Source organism: Podarcis filfolensis, assembly GCF_964270895.1.
Source record: "Podarcis filfolensis genome assembly, chromosome: 9".
Taxonomy (NCBI): Eukaryota; Metazoa; Chordata; class Lepidosauria; order Squamata; family Lacertidae; genus Podarcis; species Podarcis filfolensis.
Window position 1 is genome coordinate 77303777 of NC_139610.1, and position 24264 is coordinate 77328040.

The 24264-nt window shown below is 52.2% G+C and overlaps 1 protein-coding gene across 7 annotated transcripts in view; it reads right to left on the minus strand.

The window, feature by feature from the left end:
* RTKN (rhotekin) overlaps positions 1-24264 on the minus strand; it is a gene marked incomplete at its 3' end in the record, with an annotated part of 55557 nt that overhangs the window by 18940 nt on the left and 12353 nt on the right. For 4 of the 7 annotated variants that reach the window (XM_083571382.1, XM_083571383.1, XM_083571379.1 and 1 more), the window contains exons 2-8: positions 9925-10124; positions 7835-7896; positions 6867-6920; positions 6500-6617; positions 3837-4061; positions 3649-3743; positions 913-1019 (exon numbers count right to left, since the gene is read on the minus strand). In XM_083571382.1, coding sequence (XP_083427508.1) covers positions 913-1019; positions 3649-3743; positions 3837-4061; positions 6500-6617; positions 6867-6920; positions 7835-7896; positions 9925-10085 — 822 coding nt within the window. In that variant the 5' untranslated portion in view covers positions 10086-10124. Of the gene's footprint in view, positions 1-912; positions 1020-3648; positions 3744-3836; positions 4062-6499; positions 6618-6866; positions 6921-7834; positions 7897-9924; positions 10125-12053; positions 12157-16146; positions 16524-16892; positions 17063-24264 lie in introns of those variants that run through there. The other 3 variants (XM_083571380.1, XM_083571385.1, XM_083571381.1) reach the window with 2 other exon arrangements.

A 24264-nucleotide genomic window follows, 5' to 3' on the forward strand; every position in this document is an offset into this window, starting at 1 on the left:
GTCTCGCCAGAGTGGTGCATGCTCTGGTTATCTCCTGCTTGGACTACTGCAATGCGCTCTATGTGGGGCTACCTTTGAAGGTGACCCGGAAACTGCAATTAATCCAGAATGCGGCAGCAAGACTGGTGACTGGGAGCGGCCGCCAAGACCACATAACACTGGTCTTGAAATACCTACATTGGCTCCCAGGACGTTTCCGAGCACAATTCAAAGTGTTGGTGCTGACCTTTAAAGCCCTAAACGGCCTCGGTCCAGTATACCTGAAGGAGCGTCTTCACCCCCATCGTTCTGCCCGGACACTGAGGTCCAGCTCCGAGGGCCTTCTGGCGGTTCCCTCACTGCGAGAGGCCAAGTTACAGGAAACCAGGCAGAGGGCCTTCTCGGTGGTGGCACCTGCCCTGTGGAACGCCCTCTCACCAGATGTCAAAGAGAACAACAACTACCAGACTTTTAGAAGACATCTGAAGGCAGACCTGTTTAGGGAAGCTTTTAATGTTTGACGGACTATTGTATTTTAATATTTTGTTGGAAGCTGCCCAGAGTGGCAGGGTCCGCGGTCCGGATTTACAGGCCTGGTAGGCCACATCCAGCCCCCAGACCATAGATTGCCGACCTCTGAATTAGATCGTTATAACGAAAAAAATAAATCTATATAGAAAACTGTGTTTTAAAATTCCCTGCTCTCTTCCGCCATCTGGTGTGGCATGTTCATAGCACATCCAAATCGCTGCATCTTTCCTAATGTAGCTGAGTAGAGAGACGGAGCGAGAGAGAAGGGGTGGAGAGGATCAGCCCATCTCTTGAGCGCATGGCTCTCGATGCGCCTCTGCCCGGGGGTGTGGGTCCCAAAATGCGGGTCCCCTGCCTTCTCAGCCCCTTCCCTACCTGCAGCGCCCCCCCCCCAGCACTTACCTGCACCTTCAAGAAGCCGCACATGACCTGGTGGAGCATGCAGTTGGGCTGGGCTGCCAGGCGACAGCAGACACTGCCGTACAGGGGGAGCCAGAAGGAGCTCTCCTCTAGATGGGGGGGGGGAGAGAAGAGGAGGGGGTCAGGGGGAGGCAGGTCTGAGTCCCAAAAGAGGGACGAGGGGGCAGGGGGCTTCGTCCCTCCTGGAAAAGAGAGGCCACTTGCCCACCTACATTGGCGGAACAGGCTCAGCGGCAGCAGCTCCACAAAACGTCAGGAGACGTCGGAACTCCCCACCACTTGAGTCTGGACTCTTTTGGGGGCCTCCTGAAAACAGTCTTGGTGAGAGAAGCCTGCCCAGATGTTAGAAAGACGAAGGACGTTTCAGTCCATTTTTAGCCTATTGTCATTTTTAACTTCCAACTCTTTTTCGAAGGAAGGGGGAGAGACTTCCCCAGGCAAGGCCTTTTTCTACCTGCCTTGCTCCACCATCCGGCCTCTGTTTCTCAATTTGTGTTTTATTCTTTTATGCCGTTGTTTTATCAATTGCAGTTTAGAAATTATTTATTGTAATTGTTAAGAGTGCACTTCTGTATAATTTTCATATGCTGATATTATTATTATTCTATACTATTCTAACGATTGTTGAATGTTACTTTTTTGATGTGCGTTGCTTATTTTAAAGTTATGTTTTATTATCACATTTTTGTACTGCATTGATTTGTTATAAGATGTACATTCCTTGCTTCTTCAGCTTGTGAACCGCCTTGAGTACTGTAAGATAGAAAGACGGGACACAAATTAAAAGCGATGATGATGATTGTTGCTCGTTTTTGTCATTGCTAATTTTATGTTTTATAAACAGCTCTGATGTTTGTTTTACAAAAAAAACGGTGCATAAATCTCAGGCAAGGAATACGGTAAATAAAGTCTCCGAGAGGCTACGGTGCCCACCTAAGGGCCTTCTCAGTGGTGGCTCCCGCCCTGTGGAACGCCCTCCCATCAGATGTCAAGGAAATAAACAACTATCTGACTTTTAGAAGACATCTGAAGGCAGCCCTGTTTAGGGAAGTTTTTAATGTTTTATTGTATTGTTAATTTTCTGTCGGGAGCTGCTCAGAGTGGCTGGGGAAACCAAGCCAGATGGGTGGGGTAATTTATTATTATTATTATTATTATTATTATTATTATTATTATTATTATTATTATTATTGCAGGAGCTCACACAATGCCCACCCAGAGCCAAAGCACCCAAAGGCAACTCTTCTCCAAAGAGACCATTCCCCCGGGGCCTTTGAGGTGCGCCATGCTGGCATTTCATGTGCGTCTCACTTGCGCAATTCCAACCAGACGCAGTTGAAGGAGGAATGCTTGAAACTGCGAGTTCAATGCAAGGAAGGCGGAAAGAGATTCAATGCTTGGGGTGACCTTTTAAGCTCTCTGCCTTGCTTTCTGGGCAAGGCCGGCTCAGTGTGCGGGTTCTGGGGTGCGTGTGCGAAATCTGAGTCCCCACAAAATCTCACAAGGGCCTCCCTGGCCTCCCAGAGCCCATGCGCTCAGAAGGCCTTCCTGGCAAGCGAGGCGGAGAGCTGGGGCAGAAATTTATTATTTACTTAGTACATAAAATTCATACACTGCTTGAAAACAAACAAAGAAACCTCAAAGAGGTTTAGAAAAAGCTAAAACAGAAAAATCCAGGAAAGCACAATACTTTAAAATAGTGGTTCCCAATTAACTAAGTACTGGGGAACACTTGTTTTTCAAAAGTCAAGCCATGGACCCCCTACTTTTGAAATGTTGGTATCTCTATGGTAGTTTTTGCTATGTGAATGGTGCCCCCAGACCCCCTGGGCGGGTTATGAGTTTTAACACTCCAGAAACCCAGCCAGATGGGTGGGGTATAAATAAAATTATTATTATTATTATTATTATTATTATTATTATTATTATTTAGAGTTTGGACTTTCACTCCCCTTCAGGAGTCTCAAAGCGGCTAACCATCTCCTTTCCCTTCCTCCCCCACAACAAACACTCTGTCAGGTGTTTAGTATTACAGTAATATCGCACGAACATCCGCCCCGTCGACTGTCCATTTCGGCGAACGTCTGTGGCAAGCCTGGAAGGAGCAGAATGGGTTACTTCTGGGTTTGTCACTCGCGCCTGCGCATAAGTGCTAATCGCGCAGAAGCGCAGGCGCAGAAGCACAAACCACTCCACGCGCGTACAGAGCGGCGCTTTGTTGAGCGTCGCTTTCGTCAAGCTTCTGGGGGTCCGGAACAGATCCCGGACTCAAAACAAGATACCACTGTATTACTACTACTACTATTTTTATTTTTATTTTTATTTTTATTTTTATTTTTATCATCATCATCATCATCATCATCATCATCAAACCACCAGTTTTAAAACATACAAAAAGATGAAACACTAAAACAGATTAAAACCCGCATCAACTTTCCAAACATCTGGACAGACTTGTCTAATCAGGAATGTTTTCAGCAGGAGCCAAAACTAGGCAGGGAGTCCCGCAGTGGAGCAAAGAGCTTTTGAGCTCTCCCTGCCTTGCCCACATGGGGGACCCTCTGCCCCCCCACCCATCCACTAGCTGACTCCCCCAATTTGGGTCTCTGCACTTTCCGTGTCTGCACAAAACCCTCGCAGCCAAACTGGACTTCGGAACGTTCCTGCTCCCGCAAACCCAAACCCAACAACCCCCCCAAAAAACCCTGCTCCAAGTACCGTTCCCGGTGATGGCAAGGTCGTGGGTGCGAAAGGCGTCCTGGACGTGGGCCAGGCGCAGGGTGGTGCAGGCCAGCAGCTGGTACTTGGGGCCCCTGGAAGGAAGCAGAGCGGGTGAGCCCGGAGGGGGCGGGCAGCGGGTGCGAATTCTGAGGAAGACGGCCGGGCGTCGGGCCCAGGATACTCACGCCACGCTGGGGGCTGGCAGCTGGAGGGGGCTGCTTCCCCCGTTGCTGACGGGGCTCCCGGGCACCCCGTCCAGGGCGGCACGGACCCTCTTGCCGGACGAGCGCCCCAGGGAGCTGCTCAGGCGGCTGGCCAGCTTCTTGGGGGTGCTACCCAGGACAGAGTCCTCCTCCAGGCCGGCGCTGTACAGCTCCACCTTCAGCTCAAAGTCCGGACCGGCCTCCGTGCTGGGGGGAGACAAAGCGGGGGGCACAGGCGTGAAAGGGGGGCGCTCCCAGGCAGCCCAGAAGGTCACCTGAGAAGGGACTTGGAATATAAAATACAATTTACAGCACGGGAGAGGACATGGAACTGGAAGGTGACAGCATGTTACAGGTGAAACTCGGAAAATTAGAATATCGTGGAAAAGTTCATTTATTTCGGTAATTCAATTTAAAAGTTGAAACTAATATATGAAGCTAATTCATTATGCGAAAGGCTGGGCAGGATGAATCCCAAGCTGGAATTAAGATTGCTGGAAGAAATATCAACAACCTCAGATATGCAGATGACACAACCTTGATGGCAGAAAGTGAGGAGGAATTAAAGAACCTTTTAATGAGGGTGAAAGAGGAGAGCGCAAAATATGGTCTGAAGCTCAACATCAAAAAAACGAAAATCACAGCCACTGGTTCCATCACCTCCTGGCAAATAGAAGGGGAAGAAATGGAGGCAGTGAGAGATTTTACTTTCTTGGGCTCCATGATCACTGCAGGTGGTGACAGCAGCCACGAAATTAAAAGACACCTGCTCCTTGGGAGGAAAGCAATGACAAACCTAGACAGCATCTTAAAAAGCAGAGACATCACCTTGTCAACAAAGGTCCGTATAGTTAAAGCTCTGGTTTTCCCAGTAGTGATGTATGGAAGTGAGAGCTGGACCATCAAGAAGGCTGATCGCCGAAGAATGGAGGCTTTTGAATTCTGGTGCTGGAGGAGACTCTGGAGAGTCCCATGGACTGCAAGAAGATGCAACCTCTCCATTCTGAAGGAAATCAGCCCTGAGTGCTCACTGGAAGGACAGATCCTGAAGCTGAGGCTCCAAGACTTTGGCCACCTCAGGAGAAGAGAAGACTCCCTGGAAAAGACCCTGATGCTGGGAATGATGGAGGGCACAAGGAGAAGGGGACCACAGAGGACGAGATGGTTGGATAGTGTCTTCGAAGCTACCAGCATGAGGTTGACCAAACTGTGGGAGGCAGTGGAAGACAGGAGTGCCTGGCATGCTCTGGTCCAGGGGGTCACGAAGAGGCGGACACGACTAAACGACTAAACAACAACAAATATATGAGATAGACTCATGACATGCAAAGCGAGATATGTCAAGCCGTAGAGAATCTATGGGGCATTGCCAAGAGAAAGATGAGAGACATAAGACCGAGCAATGCAGAAGAGCTGAAGGCTGCTATTGAAGCTTCCTGGTCTTCCATAACACCTCAGCAGTGCCACAGGCTGATAGCATCCATGCCACGCCGCATTGAGGCAGTAATTGATGCAAAAGGGGCCCAAACCAAGCACTGAATACATAGGCATGCTTCTACTTCTCAGAGGTCCAATATTGGTCTATTTGCAGTCCTTGTTTTGCCGATTTCATTTAATATTCTAATTTTCTGAGATTGTTAATTTGGGGTTTTCATCAGCTGTACGCCATGATCATCACAATTATAATGAATAAAGGCTTGACATATCTCGCTTTGCATGTCATGAGTCTGAAATAAATGAACTTTTCCACAATATTCTAATTTTCCAAATTTCACCTGTACATTTGGAAAGAAAATTATTTGATAACTTCTCGGCCGACCAGGGATTCTTCAGCCGCGGTTGGGACTGCAATCTACTTTCAGAATTGAAAACTGGCAGTGATCTACTTCCGGTTTTGGGGGGTTCAGATTTTTTGGGAAGGAAAGCCCCATTTTTAAGGAGTTCAGCTCAGTGTTGTTGAGCCAGAGATCAACCATGATCTACCAAAACCTCATGGGGATCTACCAGTAGATCGCGACCAACCTGTTGGACATCCCTGGGCTAGAACATGGGTAGGCAAACTAAGACCCTGGGGCCAGATCCGGCCCAATCGCCTTCTCACTTCGGCCCGTGGATGGTCCAGGAATCAGCGTGTTTTTACATGAGTAGAATGTGTCCTTTTATTTAAAATGCATCTCTGGGTTATTTGTGGGGCATAGGAATTCGTTCATTTTTTTTCTTCAAAATATAGTCCTGCTCCCCACATGGTCTGAGGGACGGTGGTCCGGCCCCCGGCTGAAAAAGTTTGCTGACCCCTGGTCTAGATGGCCTCTGGAGGTCCCTTCCAACTCTGCAATCATTCTACGCATCACTTAAGTGCCTGTTTGAGCCAGCCAACCCCTCCTGCCCCCCAGGGTCCCTCGGCAGATCTCAGGCCCCCCAAAACACAAAAAAACCCTCTCTCTCCCCCCAAATGCCAAGAACCCAGAGCCCCCAAAATCCACTTTTAAAAAAGCCAACCCTTGTAACGTTGAAAGATTCCGGGGGAAAGGAGAAACACCGCTTTCTCTGCACGGATCCTTCTCCAAGACTTGCCACCTCCCGCACGGCCGTGGGGACCCCCAGGTTTCTGCCCAAAGGGGGCAGGCAGTGGGGCAGGGACTCACAAGAGGATGGTGCTCTCAAAGCAGATGTCCGTCAGGGTCCGATCCACCAGCACCATCTCCGTGTCGTAGATTTCCGGACCGATCTGAAGCAGGCAGAAGACGGCGCAGCGATGCAGCTCTGCCGAGGAACGAGGGGCATTTAGTTGGCACCGGCGCCTCCCGGACCCCCCAAGCCCCAGCCAGCCCCACACGGCCCAGGGAGGGAGAGGGGAAGAAGAAGAGTTGGCTTGGCGAGGAGGTGCCCAGCGGCTTCGGAAGTGGGTGCCCGGCTCAGATCGTGGGGCGTCCAAACACCACCAGAGGCGCCATGCGCAGGAAGCAAAGGCACCATGCGCCATCGGAGGGGCCACCACCAAGAAGGACTCACCGCCCTTGTTCTTGAAATATTCCGTGTCCTTCCACATCAGTGGGATCCGGAGGTCTGGAAAGAGGAGAAGATACAACATCACGTCTTATTCTGTGAAAAGCTTCCAATGATGTTGTATAAATATCTGGTACTTTTAATTGTTATTTTCTTTTTATTTTCTTGTTACTTTTAAACTTTTTGTACTTTCCCCCCACCCAAATCTTTTTATTGATTTTCCAAAAAAAATTTAAACAAACATAAATCCCAACTGTATTTAAACCAAACTTAGTAACATTGTTAAGTGACTTCCTCGTACCCCCCTGGTTGAATTTCAGTGTATATCATTATAATGATTTTCCAAATCCAATATTCTTATAAAATTAACTTAATCACTTAACATCTTTCCTTGACAGTTTTTTGTTTTTTAAAACTAATAAAGCGATTTTTACAAAAGGAAAAGGAAAAGGAAAAGTGGTTCGACGGAATCAAGCGCTTCCATTTTGTGGAATTAATTAAACTCAATAGCTGAAATTGGATTTTGGAGGCATGTGCAATTAATTGTCACCGTTTTGAATTTGTTGCCTTATGGCCACCCTTGGTGGATCGTGCAAGCTGCTATATTCTGAATAATGTTCTTATTTTGCTGGGAACCAAAGGGGTGGGACCCCCAAAATGTCTGGAAGCTGATCTAAAGCATGGATATGCCTTTGGTCTCCTCCAGAACATGCCTCAAGCATTCTTTACAAATCAGTAACAATTCTTGAAAGCCAATTATAGGGGCAATATAGAATCACAGAAGGGATCCCCTAGGTCATCTAGTCCAACCCCTGGCAATGTGGGAATTTGGGCAGAGGGAAGGCCATTTTTTCTCCCCGAAACAGCTCCCCTTTGGAACTGGGCTGCTCTGCCTGCCTCTCCCCCTGGGCTCTGGGCCTGGAAGGGGTCCGGCTGGGCTGCACCTACGGCCAGGTGGGTCACAGGATCCTTACCTGAGATGCAGACTCTGCCTCGGCAGGGCAGGCGGTCGTCCACGGGACCAGCGTCTGAGGGGCTGAGGGGGGGAGAAAGGGATGTCAGAGACACAGGGAGGACCCCCACCACCGCCTGCCCCCCAAAAGCCCCACTCCAGCATCACGGGAATGTTACACTCTTGATTGACAGCCCCAAGGATGTGGGGAAGCAGAACGACTGCATCAGCGGCATTCTTCATTTAAAAATTTATTTTAGAAGATTCATATGCTACTATTTATTTTTAGAAAGTATGCAGCATGCAAATAATAATAATAATAATAATAATTTATAATAATTTATACCCCGCCCATCTGGCTTGGTTTCTCCAGCCACTCTGGACAGCTCCATACAAAATATTAAAAATACAATAAAGACAATAAAACATATTTGAATATGTTTGATATTGTCAATTGCTTTTACTGCAATACTGTATTTCAGTTTGCATATCAAAACCAGCACAATCACAATCAAAGGCCTGGAAACGATGCCTTATGAGGAACGGCTAAGGGAGCTGGGCATGTTTAGCCTGGAGAAGAGGAGGTTAAGGGGTGATATGATAGCCATGTTCAAATATATAAAAGGATGTCACATAGAGGAGGGAGAAAGGTTGTTTTCTGCTGCTCCAGAGAAGCGGACACAGAGCAATGGATCCAAACTACAAGAAAGAAGATTCCACCTAAACATTAGGAAGAACTTCCTGACAGTAAGAGCTGTTCGACAGTGGAATTTGCTGCCAAGGAGTGTGGTGGAGTCTCCTTCTTTGGAGGTCTTTAAGCAGAGGCTTGACAACCATATGTCAGGAGTGCTCTGATGGTGTTTCCTGCTTGGCAGGGGGTTGGACTCGATGGCCCTTGTGGTCTCTTCCAACTCTATGATTCTATGATTCTATGATTCTATGACTTTTGTGATTTGTCCCAACAAAACACTTCATCACAGTTTCTTCCTATCTATTCAAAGGGCCTCTGCTGCACGATACCAAATGTAACAATTCATTGATCAATGTATCTCTGTACTGGCTCACTGGGAAAACTTCAGAAATTCATCTAGACATGTGAGCTCAGCCACTCAGCAGCCCCTCTGCCTGAGTGATAATTCCTGGCCTCCTGATACCTGAGTGCCAGACAGGTAGCCATTCCAGAAATAAACCCAGATGAAGACAAAAGGGTGTGATTCACTTGGCTGGGAAACAGGGAAATGGAAATATCTCTTTTGTGACACTTGGTGGGTGTTTGGTGGAGGGCAAGGAGAACCATGGGCCAGGGTCCAGGATGCTCAGATTACTGCCACCAGACCTCCCCTTTCATGATGCAACCATGATGTATGAGTGATGTAGTTTGGGGTGTGTAACATAGGGATTAAAGGTAAAGGGACCCCTGACCATTAGGTCCAGTCATGGCCGACTCTGGGGTTGCAGCACTCATCTCGCTTTAGTGGCCGAGGGAGCCAGCGTACAGCTTCCGGGTCATGTGGCCAGCAGGACTAAGCCGCTTCTGGAGAACCAGAGCAGCGCATGGAAACGCCGTTTACCTTCCTGCCGGAGCGGTGCCTATTTATCTACTTGCACTTGAAGTGTCTTCGAACTGCTAGGTGGGCAGGAGCAGGGACCGAGCAACAGGAGCTCACCCCGTCGCGGGGATTCGAACTGCCGACCTTCTGATTGGCAAGTCCTAGGCTCTGTGATTTAACCCACAGCGCCACCCGCGTCCCTAACATGGGGATTAGCAGCTAATAAAAGTTGGGGTTCTCTCTTGTTTGGGGCTTCCATCTTGTTTCACCTGGTGGCAGGTGGGAGTCCTGTCGCGACAGTCTTCCATCAAGACCAAGCCGACTGGCTGCTGTTTTGCTCTGGTCTTCCTGGCTGGTGTCCTTGTTTTTTGTCCAAGGGAGCCCTCAGATTTCTCCGCTAACACCCTCCAGAGCCAGACCTCAGCCCCAGAGCGTTCCTGAGCATGTGCAGAGCGCTGGCCCAGCCCTGAGGCTCTTCCTCCTCCCGGCTCTTCCTTCTCTTGGCCCAGGGCCGCACTGGCCCTCCTGCAGACATGCGCCGCGCACCTGCCGCCTCACTCACCGCCTGGCCATCCGCTGCATGACTTGCGCCTCCTTCATGCGCTGAAGCTCTGCCATATAGGCCAGGATGCGGCTGTTGCAGACCAGCAGGCTCTTGGTGACCTCCAGGGCCTGCTGGCGCTGGGTGCAAGCTGCCAGGAGTTTGCAGGCGCCTTCGCGCATGCGGATCTCATGGTCGATCTTCTTCTGGATGTCGGTGCCCTGCGAGGGGGGGAGAGATATGAAAGGGAGGGAGCATGTGAATGAAGCTGGGGGGGCTCCAATCCAAGAACCCCAGTCCACTCATTTAATAATAATAATAATAATAATAATAAATTTTATTTATACCCTGCTCTCCCCAGCCAAGACCAGGCTCAGGGCAGCTAACACCAAATCTAAAACAATTGATTGAAATACAGCTTAAAAAAACAAGATTAAAATACACCATAAAAACATTAAAATTCAGCCCATTAATAATAATAAATTTTATTTATACCCCGCCCTCCCCAGCCAAGACCGGGTTCAGGGCAGCTAACACCAAATTAAAAAACAAGCTTAAAGATTAAAATACAACATAAAACATTAAAATGCAGCCGCGTTTCAGTGGAAACTCAAATAAAAAACTTTTTGGGGATGAAAACATCAAGGCTAACTCTCCAGACTGGTCCTACCTACGTGGGCCAGAAAATTTATTATCACAGGCATATCCCACTTCTCCTCCTTGGAGCTCCAAGCTGCTTGACCCCCCCCCCTCCAGTTATGGTGCCTGAGACCATAACAAATGGCCTGGGACAGGATTGGGAAGTGGAGGTAGAGGGTGCCCCATAAACGAAGAAAGAATCGCCCCCCGGACTCAGCTTCAGCAACAGCTGTGTGTCTTTTGGGGGGGTGAGAGGAGAGAAGCAGCCCCCGTTCCCATTGGCCAGAGTGCTCTGAGTATGCGCAGAGCGCTCCCCACCTCTCACAGGCTTGAAATGTCGGGCCCTTTCCGTGGGGCAAGGGAAAGCTGAGCCTGCCCCACCGTACAGCCTCTGGGGAGCCAAGGCATTTTTGGGGGGGGGGAGGCGATACCTGGGGGTCTTCAGAATCAACCGCCTTCCTGACTGTCAATTTCCCAAAACGCCTTAATGCTGCTGTTAAATATTATTATTATTATTTATTAAATATTATTATTATTGTATATTAAAATATATCACGATAAAGGGAAACATTTTCCTGTGTTTGGTGCCCCCCCCAAAAAAAATACCAGGCTCCACGGTCTTCCCACCCGTCACCCCAGGAAGACCCCCGATCTTTGAGTGAGAATTGATGACCCCCAGAACCCACCGTCAGGGCGAGAGCTCGGCCTCAGAACATGCAAAGCCCCACCTCTGTAAACGGAGAGAAGCTCCTGAGCTTGTGCAGAGTGCCTCCCCCTCAAGATGCCCAGAGTCACAGTAGACCTATCGAATTCCAGGGACCCCCAGGGTCATTGGGTCCAAGGCAGGAACCCCAACTAATGCACCTGTGGCAGGCAGCCATCCGAGCTCTGCTGAAAAACCGGGGTTCAACAGGGAAAGCTCTGGGGGCAGAGACTCTTGCCCCCCCACCCCTTGCGCAATGGACATTATGTACCACGGACGGGGTGGAGAGATCTGAAAAGAGTGATACAATCTGGGGGGGGCAAATTCCTTCCTTCTCCCCTGCGTTGCCGGGGGCTGGACTAGATGTCCTTTGGGGGTCCCCTTCCAACTCTCCAATTCTCTGCAGCCTTTTGCCCAGGCCAGAGGAAATCCCATTAGCATCCATTTTTGCCTCGGAGGCTTTGGGTATAGGTGAGGGGGGGTCCTTTCGCGACTGACCCCTCCCACAATGCCCCTGCCGGATGCAGAGACCCCCCCTCTTGTCTCTACAGCTACGGACCCCCCCCCAAAAAACCAGCCTCAACCGCCTCCCTCCCCCAGCCTGAAGGGCCGTGAAGCAGCAAAAAAATCCAGCAGCTTCTGGGGGGGGGGAGAGGCCCCCCTGGCAAGAAATGCCCTCCATCATGCCAGCCGCAGAGATGGGCAGGGGGTCCCACCTCTTCCAGGCCTCTCAAAGGGGAAACCCCAGCCTCTTCCTGGGGGACTCCCCTCCTCACCCCCCCAAGCGTCCCCCCCCCAAGCCACTCACCTTGGCCAGCCTGCCGCTCTCCATGCCGGCACCCCCTAACTTAGCCGCCGGCCCCCCATGCGGCAAAGGCGGTCCTGGCAGTGGGGCGGGTGACAGCTGGAGGGGGGGGCAGAGTCGGCGCAGCAGCTGAGGAAACTCTGACATCACCAGCTGCCTATTTATAGCCGGGTTGGGGGGGGACAGCTGGGCTGGGGAGACCGCGGCCTCCTCTGCCCCCCCTCAAGAAAATGGGGAGGGGGAAAGCAGGGGTCTGGGGGGGAAGGGGAGGGTGGGGAGCTGCTTCTCAGCCCCCCCAAAAAGACCTACAGTGTTTGGGAGCCCCTTCCCCTCTATGGGGCAGCTGAGAAAAGGGAAGGGGTCCCATTAGAGAGGTTGCATTTGGGGGGCAGATTGGGGGGGCCATTTGCTCTTCATCCTTTGTGGGGCTGGAGGCACCCCAGAACTCTGGGATGGAGCAAGGGGGGGGCTCTCCTAGGCAAACTGATGGGGGGAGGATGGGGGGCAGGTTTTGGGAGGTGGGCAAAGGGTGGGGGGCAAAGGGTGGGGCTGGCATGAGGCTCAAAACTCTCCCCCCCCTCCACGGACCTCCAGCCTGGGCTAATCAGCTTGCGGCAGATTATGGCAGAGATGCTGAGGATTTAGAAGGCTGGGAGGAAAATCTGGAGTGGGGGGGGTGTCTGGCCAATGTGCCCCCCCCCCCCGCCAGGCAGTGGAGTCTGGCCAGCCGGGATTCTCTGCACAACCTCATTTCGGTGCCGAACACAAAATCAGGGTGGGAAGGGGTCCCACGAGTCATCTAGACCAACCCCCCCCCCACTGCAATGCAGGAATCACAGCTGATCTCGACAGAGTCCCTCTGAGCATGAGCAGAGTGCCGCTGCTTCAGCGCTCAACAACCGAAACCAGTCCAGGGAGCCACACAAAGCACCTTGGCCGAAATCATGAAAATTATTATTTACTGCTATTTATGAGCATATTGTTCTAGGACCAGTCAGACTGCTGCATTTTGGATCCGATTCAACTCAGAACATAACAATATCCATCCCACCTTTTTCACGTACAGAGTTCTCCAACTCCTCCTTTGACCCCCCCCCACAACAACCCTGCGAGGGAGGGGAGGCTGAGATGCGGTGACATGGCTGCGTGGGGATTCAAACCCTGACCTCTCCCCCGTCCCAGCCCAGTAGTCCAGCGCTCTAACCACTACGCCATGTTGCCTCACCTTGGCCCAGCCAGGGACAAGACCAGCCTGCACAAGGCAAAAGCCTTGGAGGTCCTTCCTCCTCAAAGGTCTGCGACTCTGGGCTACCTGGCTTGTTCCGGGGGGGGCAGCGGAATGGGGGGGCCGTCTGGGTCAAGGGCTTTTGGCAGGCCAGGGATGCCCAGAATGAGCCAAGGCAGGGGGACGGATCCTGCCTATCAAGTTGTTCATTAAGTAAGACATCAGAAGAGCCTGCTGTTTCAGGCCAATGGGACCCACGAAGCTCAGGGTAGCCTAACATAATAATAATAATAATAATAATAATAATAATAATAATAATAATAATAATAATTTATTTATACCCTGCCCATCTGGCTGAATTTTCCCAGCCACTCTGGGCAGCTCCCAACAGAATATTAAAAAGACAATAAAACATCAAACATTAAAAACTTCCCTAAACAGGGCTGCCTTCAGATGTCTTCTAAAAGTCAGATAGTTGTTTATTTCCTTGACATCTGACGGGAGGGCATTCCACAGGGCGGGTGCCACCACCGAGAAGGCCCTGTGCCTGGTTCCCTGTAACCTCACAGATGCCCCAATGGGAAACCTGCAAGCAGAATTCGAACACAGGAGCCCTCTCTCCTCCTGGGGATTTCAGCCACTGGTCTCCTGCAGAGGGGAGTTCCACAGGTTAATATGAAAAACAGCTTCCTTCCTTTTCTCTGTCCTCCGTTGGGCAAAGAAGCAGAGCTTGCCTGCCCTCACCTCCCAAAGGAGAGGGCCCAGTTGGAAAATGACTCGGGAAAGGGATCCGAGGGATCCAGGATCGACTGCCCTATGAGGAACAGCTGCAGCCGTGGGACTTGGAGAGAAGGAAAGGAAAAGGCGACATGATGGCCTGAGAGTCATTTTGGACTCCCAGCTGTCCAAGAGGCGCAGGTCAAATCCGTGTCCAGGGCAGCTGTTTACCAGCTCCATCTGGTACGTAGGCTGAGACTCTCCTTGCCCATGGACTGTCTCGCCAGAGTGGTGCATGCTCTGGTTATCTCCCGCTTGGACTACTGCAATGTGCTCTATGTGGGGCTACCTTTGAAGGTGACCCAGAAACTACAACTAATCCAGAATGCGGCAGCCAGACTGGGGACTGGGAGCGGCCGCCGAGACCACATAACACCGGTCTTGAAAGATCTAAATTGGCTCCCAGGATGTTTCCAAGCACAATTCAAAGTGTTGGTGCTGACCTTGAAAGCCCTAAATGGCCCCAAAGGCCAAGTATATCTGAAGGAGCGTCTCCACCCCCATTGTTCAACCTCGACACTGAGGTCCAGCTCCGAGGGCCTTCTGGCAGTTCCCTCCTTGCAAGAAGCCAAGTTACAGGGAACCAGGCAGAGGGCCTTCTGGGTGGTGGCACCCGCCCTGTGGAACGCCCTCCCAGCAGATGTCAAAGAGACAAACAAGTGCCTGACTTTTAGAAGACATCTGAAGGCAGCCCTGTCCAGGGAAGCTTTTAATATTTAATGCTGTATTGTTTTTAACACTCGACTGGAAGCCGCCCAGAGTGGCTAAGGAAACTCAGCCAGATGGGTGGGGTATAAATAATAAATTATTATTATATTATAAAACTATGCCTTGCCTGGGAAAAGTGGGGAGAGAGAGGATTCTCTGTCTCTCTCTCTCACAGAACTCTGGAAAATCCATGAAGCTGACAGAAGATCCAGGACAAATAAAAGACAGTCCTTCTTCATGCAGCGCAGAGTTAGACTGTGGAACTCCCTGCCACGGGGAGCATAGCTTCAAAAGAGGACAAATTCAGGAGGGCTGTCAGTGGCTCCTAGCCAGGACGCCTCAGCCTCCGCAGTCAGAATCTGCAATGCTCCTGAATCCCAGCGGCTGGAAACATCGGGGGGGGGGGGCTTCTTGAGCTCCAATCCTGCTCTGGGGCTTCCCTCTGGCCCCTGAGGGAACAGGAGTCTGGCCTGATCCAGCCCAGGGGCTCTTCTGAGTCTCCCTTTCCTGCTGGGCCCAGGCAGAAAGTCCCACTTTTCTGCCAATGGAGACAAACCCCAAAGGGCACCAGACCCCCCCCCAAAAAAACACCCCCGCCTGTGGAGCGAGGCCGGACTCTGGCCCAAGCCCAACACCAGCCTGGCCAGGCGGACTCCCAGCCGATGCCCCAGAAAGCACGGAAACACCACAAGGCGCACCTGTCTGGAAGCCAAGCCGAGGGAGACTGGGTGCCCCCCCCACCGGCGCTGGGAAGCTCCTGCCCCCCAAGACTGACGCAGCCACACAGGAAAGGGGCTCCGGAAGCAGCAGGTGGTCCCAGAGGGGCAACCTCAAAACTTGGCAGCGTCTCACTCACTGTAACCATCGGGAGAACAATGCCAGGGTAATGTCGTTGCATCGAGGTGGAGACACACAGCAAGCGAGTCGAGGGCACCCACTGCACTCCGAATCGGGTCCTGCATAGCTTCCTGCGCCCCCCACCCTTTTTCAAATGAAGGGGCCTGCCCCCTTCCCTATTCAGCTCGGAGACAAAGAGAAGACGGGTGCCAGTATTCAGGTTGAGGGGACGTCAGGCAAACATCCAGGAGACCCCAAGACAACCTGTTTGCTTCTACCCAGCTGAGCAAGGTGGGCGCCAGCTTCTGAGGTCCACAGCACTCCTCAACGGGCATCGCTAAGTGTGAAAAGCAAGTTCGGGGAAACTCCAAACTTTGCACTCTGAGGTTATCTTTTCTCGGCTGCCTTTGGAGACCAAAAGGACAATGCACTCCCTACTCACACAGGTCTCCGCATTCACACGGCCCACATCCCTTTGGAGGGAGCCCCCCTCCCTGAACAAAGCCCCTCCCCGTCGGGTCGCAAGGTCCTGCCCAGCTGCCCCCTTACCTCCAGGCTGAGGGCAATCTGTCGGATGTAGAGCATGTTGAGGTCCTCCAGGATGCGTAGTTTGTCCTGCATCTTGGCACAGCACCCTCTCCCCCACCGACGCCTCCTCTGTGGGGTGCGGGAAGTCTGGGGGCACCCCTACTGCCCCAGGGCGGCAGGGCCAGGGGCCCCTGGCAGGGCCCCCATCTGGGCACGGCTGGGGCCGCTTCAGAGGCCAGGAAACACCGTGCCGTCTGCACCCGGAGAGCTGGTGCGGAGGTCTCCAGCCTGCCTGTGGGGTGGGGCGGGGTGGGGCAGCGAGGCCCCCAGCTCCTGGCCTCTTGCTGCTGCTGGCGCTGCCCAGGCCTCCGTCAGCAGATTCTGCGCCCCCGGCCGAGCTGCGGAGAGAACAGGGCCGTCCTTTCATGCCAGCCGGGCGGCTCCAGACTCCCACCCGCAGAACAAGCGGCCTCTGTGCCTGAAAGGGCAGCAGCGCTGGCTGTGCCCCCCGTTTCACAAAGGAGGGGAGCCTGCCAGCCAGCCAGCTGGCACCCCCACAAGGAGGCGAGCCTGCAGGCAAGGAGCCCCTTGGCCTTGGGGGTCCTGTGCCCCATCTCTGCAGCAGCAGCACCACCTGCCTGGGTGTCACTCTGGGTGCCACCCATGCCCTGGCCTGCCTGCTGCTGCCCCCTGCTGCCCGCCTTCTTTCCCAAGCCTCGGGAGCGTGCCCACGTCGCCCCTCTGCTGCCCCTGGGCCCGGCTCTCACCTCCTGCCCCTCAGCGGGGCTCCTTCTCCCTCTCAGGCCCCCCATGCGCCTCAGGGAGCCCTTTGCTCCAGCTGCAAGCCTCTTCCCCCCATAGACAGGAAACCGCCTGGCCCCACGCCCGCCCCTCCAGCCCAGCATTCCTGGTTGGGCTCCTCTTACAAGAGCCGCCCCTGCAAGCTCCTCCGCCTGCTCCCTTGCGCCAGGGGCCGCCTCTTCCAAGCCCCGGCCCTCCCACCGGCCACCCACCCGAGAGGGAGGGAGCCCGGCTGCCAGCCCCTCACTCAGGCCTGGCGGGAAGGAGGGGAAAGCGGGGCCAGCACATTTCAAACTCACACAAAAGACAGGCACACTCCTGCGCCCACGTGGCAGGGAGCTGGCCAGCGTCCCCTGCGCTCCAGGCAGCCCAGGGCCACATGCCCAGCCAGACACACCCGGAGAAGCTTGGCACCAAGGCAGGCATCGCAGCCAGCCTCGCCAGGCAGCCCAGAAACGGCTCTCGAGGCCGCTCGGCCTGGACCCTCGACCAAAGCAGTCCAAGATTGGCACAGATGCCCCCGCCCCAAGCAAAATGCCACAGCAAAGTCTCCTCCTCGCAGGATGGGCTCAGAGACCGCGGGGTCTGCTTGGTGCCAAGCAGGAGAACGCCCCACTCTCTCCAAAGTCTCCAGGGCTCTCGTGCCAACCGGTTACGCACACAGCACCAGGGTTGCCCGCCTACTTTGGGAAGCTTCCAGGGGTCAGAGCTGGAAGGGACACCTGAGGGTCATCCAGTCCAACCCCCTGCCATGCAGGAACCTTTTGCCCAGTGTGGGGCTTGAACCCACGGCCCTGACATCCGGAGTCTCACGCTCGACCAACTGAGCATCTGGGCATGCCCATGGCGCAGCCAAGCCTGCCACCTTGGTGATGCAGCGCCACCTCTCTCCTGGCCCAGGACTGGGGGGCCCGGTGTAAAAAGGAGAGGGGGGCTCACACCTGCCTTGGCCCCTCTCTCCAACTCGGAAGCCCAGCAATGCCAGAAGTGGAGAGTTAGGAAGGGACCCCCAGAGGCATCTAGTCCACCCCTGCAATTCTATGAGTCTCTGAAATATCTGCCAAAGGGAAGCTGGAGCAAGCTTGCTTTCTGGTGCTTCTCCAGAGTGCAGGACCCAGTGGATTCAAACTACAAGGAAGCAGATTCCAACTCAACATCAGGGAGAATTTCCTTGGGGCAAGAGCTGTTTGGCAGAAGAACGGATTCCCTTGGAAGGTGTGATGGCCTGGGACTCAAACTCGGAACCGGAGGAGTCTCAGTCCGCACCGGATCCTCTGCCTCAGGCGGCCTGATCCTGAAGAGTCCCAGTCTGCACAGGTTCCCCTGCAACAAGCACCAGCTGGGCCGAGTCCGGGGCCTGAGCCTGCCCTGGCTCCAGATGCGGGGATGACCTCGTTGCTTCAGCTGGGCCATCACTTACAGCTGCTCCACTACTGGTTGGGTCAGGGGAGGCTGAGGCGGCCTCTGGGTCTAGTAACCCACCGACGTCTCCCGAGTTGCAGAGACTGAGGTCTGAGAGAAGGAGAGACCTGAGTACTTGCAGGAGGAGTGCTCACCTTCGGGCGAGACAGGGAGGTGAGTCGCTGGAGGATCAGGACCGGCCATTACCCTGACAAAGATAAAAGGCTGTCGGACTCTGCCCCAGGTTGCGGGAGCAACATTGCTGTATGCCAGAACCTGCCTGAGATCCTGTACCTGTCCTTGCCTGGTTTCCTGCCTTGGCCCCGTCGGACTGAACCCTTGGATTCGGGACCGGACCTGGACTGTGTTTTTCAGGTTACCCCCGGGGCCAGCACAGAAAGTGGGTGGATTTTCCTTCACTGGAGGTTTTGAAAGAGAGGTTGGGTGGCTCCCCTGTCAGCGGTTCTTCAGCACTGGAGGGGGGTGGACTAGATGGTTCTGGGGATCCCCTTCCAACTCTACAATTCTATGAGAAGGTGAGGGGACAAGCCAAAGTTGAACCATCACCCCGAGGTGCAAGGTTTGCTTTTGGGTGGGAGTTCATAGCTTGAAAGAGGTGTGCTTGCTTTGTTTTTAAACTGGGGAGTCTTTAAAATGGGACTTCCTCCCCTGCAGCCCAAAATGGTACAGTCCACTCTCCATTCTGCTGGGGGTCCAGCAAAAAAGGCCCCGCGTGGCACCTCTTCAGGGTGCAACTGCCCAGAACCTGCCAAGGCTCCCGAAAGACGATACCAGATGATTCCAATTGCTCCAGAGGGCACCTTCCTTCCCACCCCCAGAATATCTGTCAATCAAAAAGAGCTGGGCAGAACCCAGGAGTCCAGCCTGCCCCCGCCCCACAGCACCAGGAAGACCCACCAAAACACAGCCCTGGAACCTTTCAAGTAAGAGAACGCACAGAGTCTCTGGGCATGGGCAGAGTGCAACCTGAGGCTGCGCTCTGTGACCTAGACAAAGAAGAAGAGGATTTCTACGGGCGCCAAGGCAGCTGCCCTTCCATGGGCACTCACACCCCCCACCAGGAGGGTGGCAGCACCCACCGTCGTAAGATGCAGCACAAGTGCTTTCTGTTTTCCAGCAGGCCTCTTGTGCAGCCTTGGGGCTCCCGGCACCCTCAGGTGCTCCCCCCCCCCCCAGATTCTTTGTCCGTCTGCCAACTTTGGGCTCTGCCAAGCCTGCTAATACTTCCCTCTTGTGCGTGGGTGGCAATGGTGCCCTTTGGCTGCAGAAGCATCGCCACTCGCTCCTGAACATCAGAAATAGAGGGAATTAAGGTGAGCTGCGCGGCGGATTTCCTTTTGCCTGCCCTCGGTCTTTTGTCTGCCCTGTGTGGCTTCAGGTGAACCCAAGGCCTCGTAAATCAATTACGAGAAGGGCCAGGCATATTCCTGGCTGCCAGCCTCCAGAGTTTACCAAGCCGGTCGCAATTCTCAAGGGAACGACACAAGGCAGAACGCTGCAGCGCAATTGCTGGCGGGAGCAAGGAACACCTGCGCTCAGAGGTCTGCATAGGCTGACAATTTGCTACCGGACCCGAGTTCGAGGAGTTACCATGAGTTGATAAAGCCCTTAGCAACTTGGGACCTGCAAGATCGCCTGACCCCAAGGTGCCCACTCTGCCACTTTGATTGGCCCAGCTACAGGTACCACATAATACACCCAACTGGGTATCTGTAAGGACTTGACCATTTAAGGTGGCAGTGCCTACCCTTTGGAACTCCCTGCCAATTGATACCCAGCAGACGCCTTCACTGCATTCTTTTCTGCACCTGCTAAAAACATCCCTTTTTAGACAAGCCTCTGCAGATGCTGAGAAACTTGACACAAGTTTTAACTTGTTTGAAAATATTTTAAGTTTGTATGTTTTGAATTATCCCTGTAATTCAAATTTTGTTGATAATGTTTTACCTTTTTTGTAAACCACTTTGAGGTTTGTTTGTTTTTAAACAGTGCAAAAATTAAATAAATAAGTCTTAAACAGACATGCGGGGAAACGTCAGCCCTGCAGTGCTGTCATTCCAGGGAGCCGTTAGCTGAACCTAATCACCTAGAGGGAAGCATTCCACACAGCCAGGTTCCTTGTTCCAGGCTAAATGCAAATGCTCCCTCAGGACTTGTGTGGGGACTTCCCAGAACACCTTAAACGTCTGCTGTTGCCTCTGGGAAAGAAGGCTGCAGTGTCTGAGCAGAAAGGATCAGTGAGAGCTGCAACAAAATGTTGCAGCGTCAAGCGCTACTCCACCCCAAACACACCCCTGGCTCTCTCCAGTGAGCATGCTCAGTCCTCATAGAATCACAGAATGGTAAAATTGACATGGACCCCCAAAGCGTTGTCTAGCCCCCTGCAATGCAGGAATCACAGCAAGCTGATCACCGTTTTGGGGGAGACAGGGCCTGTGAGCTTCTGCCCTCAGATTTCCGGCACTTCTCCAAAGTGGCAGGGCCTCATCCAGCCTGCCGACACCTCTCCTGCCCTTTGGCGCACAGTATGTGACCCCCTTTTGGCTGCACAAGCAACAACACACACAGGCTGGGCGCCGGAAATAGAAGAAACGGTTATTTCAGGCGGGTTAAAAATAAAAGGAAGGACCGTGTCTAAATGCAGCGCGCCTTAATTCTGGACGGTACAGTGGTACCTCGGGTTACAGACACTTCAGGTTACAGACTCTGCTAACCCAGAAATAGTACCTCAGGTTAAGAACTTTGCTTCAGGATGAGAGCAGAAATTGTGCTCTGGTGGCACGGCGGCAGCAGGAGGCCCCATTAGCTAAAGTGGTGCTTCAGGTTAAGAACAGTTTCAGGTTAAGAACAGACCTCCAGAACAAATTAAGTACTTAACCCGAGGTACCACTGTACAATAATAAGTATCCAAACAAACCCCTGTGTTGCAAAAGAGAACGTCAGCGTTTTCAGTTCTGTCCAGAATTAACGTTCACAATGTTTAGGCAACACGATGACCATATGTAATAGACAATCTTTACAGAATTCCTTCAAACAATAACAAGTTCAAAATGAAATCTTGGACTCAAAGTCTCTGAAAGATTCTGGATATTGACTGCAGCATTTGACATTTTCATTCACATATATTCATGTAAAATAAGATGAGTTTATGAAACAATTCCATATTCTCCCACCACGCTGACGAAGAATTCTACAAATCAGTTGTCAATATCCGGAATCTCTGTTCAGGGTTGGACATTATATTTGCTGAATACACAAAGCTCCAAAGCTTATCTTTCATCGTACAAAGTTTGGCACCTCGCTTCATTTAAAGACTTTCAGAGACTTGGAGTCTGAGATTTCATTTTGAACTTGTTACTGTTTGAAAGAATTCTATAAAGATTGTCTATTACGTAGGTATATGGTCATCATGTTGCCTAAACATTGTTGGCGTTGATTTTGGACGGGACTGAAAACGCTGCCCGGTGGCTGCGTGCAAAAAATAATTGCGGCGGAAAACAGAGGATGCAAAGTCTTCAAGCCTCACTTTGGGAATTGGATAGAAGTCCAGGCTTCCTCTCTACCAAGCGTTGGCACCCAAAGGTGGTGGACCTGCTCCAAGGTGAAAGACTTCTGGGAGAAGATTTATAATGAATTGAAAAAAATGTTGAAATATACATTTATTAAGAAACCAGAGGCCTTTCTTCTTGGAATAACAGGTTTGGAACTGCCCAAGGAAAAATGTCAAATTGTTTTTGTATGCCACAACTGCAGCGAGAATTTTGTTAGCTTAGAATTGGAAATCACATGAAGTTCCAGCAGTGGAGGAATGGCAGATGAAGAGGATGGATTTTTCGGAGCTAGCCGACCTGACCGGAAGAGTCCGCGACCAGAAGGAGGAGGAGTACCAAGAGGAATGGAGGAAATTTAAAGACTACTTAGTTAAATATGTTGAGTTAAATTAATTGGAAAAGCTTGCAAATACCAGATAGGCTTAGGATTTAAATATGTAATGTGATGAATTAATATGTTTAATGCTGAATTGGAAAGAAAGAAAGATGTTAACTGATGAAGTTAATTTTATAAGAATATTGGTTTTGGGAAACCGTTAAAATGATATACAATGAAATTCAACCAGGGGGATACGAGGAAGTCGCTTAACAATGTTATTAAGTTTGGTTTAAATACGGTTGAGATTTATGTTTGTTTGTGTGTTCAAAAAATGTTCTGGAAAATTAATTATTTTTTTTTACTTTTTTAAAAAAGCATTGGCCCCCAAAGGCCCTGAGTGGGCCCGGGCCATGGGAAGCGTCTTAAGGACATAAGGAGAGGCTGCTGGATCCGGCCAAAAGGGAGCCCATCTAATTCAGCCGCCTGCTCTCCGGTGACCAACCAGCAGGGGCACTGACTTGGGCACCAGGTTATGGGTGCCCAATGGCGCTGGCAACGTAACATGACATCATGATGTCGCATTATGTCGTCTGCGGCACAGCGGCCCTTCCAAGGCCTCGCTCAGGTCCAGGGCCTGGCAAGACCTCCATCGCAACTCCCCGTTTAGACCAGAAGTCGTGTTGGGAGGCCTGGCACGGCCTCAAACGTCGCCAGGGAGGTCGAGTCGGAGCTCTGGTGCGAGTCAAAACTGGAAGTTGTGTCGGAGCCATGCAGTATGGGTGCTGAGCACCCACCACCCAAAAGAATTGTGAGTGCCCTGGCACCCAGAGCCCCTTAGAGTTGGCGCCTATGCCAACCACATGCCCCAAAGGGAAACCCACAAGCAGTATCCAAATTCAAGTGGGAGGGAGTTCCGTAGTTTAACTTTGCACCTTACTGTACAGAGTCATAATAAGCCCACCCAGCCTGCACGGACTGTCAGTGGCTCTTCGGGATCTCAGACGGAGGCAGGTTCCTGTGTTGCACGGGGTTGGGCTAGATGACCGCTGGGGTCCCTTCTCCAACTCCACGATTCTGTAGTAAGCCCTGGCAGAAGAAAGGAGGGCAGCCACCAGCGGGGGGTCAGTGGCCACCGCAGACAGCCCCAGATCCAGAGGTCAGGACCTGGGCGGGGAGTCCCATGTGGGGAAGGCTGGGCTCCGATCCAGGAAGTCTGGTCCTGGGGCGAGGAGGGCAGGTGCTGCTGAATCTCTTTCCTCATGCGCAGGGGGAAGTCCCTGGCAGGGGAGAGAATAGAGCCTTTGTTCCCCTTCGCTGGGGGGTGGGGAAGCTGGCCGTAACCCTTTCCCCGGCCACAGGGCAGGCCCCAAATCCCAGCCCCACACTTGCCACACCCCAGCAGAAGCAGGCAGCGGAGGGGCTGGAGGAGGGGGCAGCCCCCTCGGCCAAATGCTCTCAAGAGACAAGTTTCAACCCCTTGTGCGTGGCAGGGGGCACTTCCCCACACCTGACACCATGGGCAAGGCAGGGCAGGCGGGCACAGGGGCTCCTGGAGACCCCCCCTCCAAAAGTAACCCAGTCGTCTGGGTCAGGCTTGGCTAGGGAGGGTCTTTGGTGGTCCAGGGAGGGACAAAAATCCTCCAGAAGTTGTTGATAATAATAATAATAATAATAATAATAATAATAATAATAATAATAATAATAATTATTATTATTATTATTTATTATTTCTACCCTGCCCATCTGGTCAGGCCTCCCCAGCCACTCTGGGCAGCTCCCAACAGATTGAAAACAAAATAAAACATTGAACATTAACAGCTTCCCTAAAGAGGGCTGCCTTCAGATGTCTTTTGAAGGTCTGGTAGTTGTTCTTCTCTTTGACTTCTGCTGGGAGGGTGTTCCACAGGGCGGGTGCCACCACCGAGAAGGCCCTCTGCCTGGTTCCCTGTAACTTGGCTTCTCGCAGTGAGGGAACCACCAGAAGGCCCTCGGAGCTGGACCTCAGTGTCTGGGCAGAACGATGGGGGTGGAGATGCTCCTCCAGGT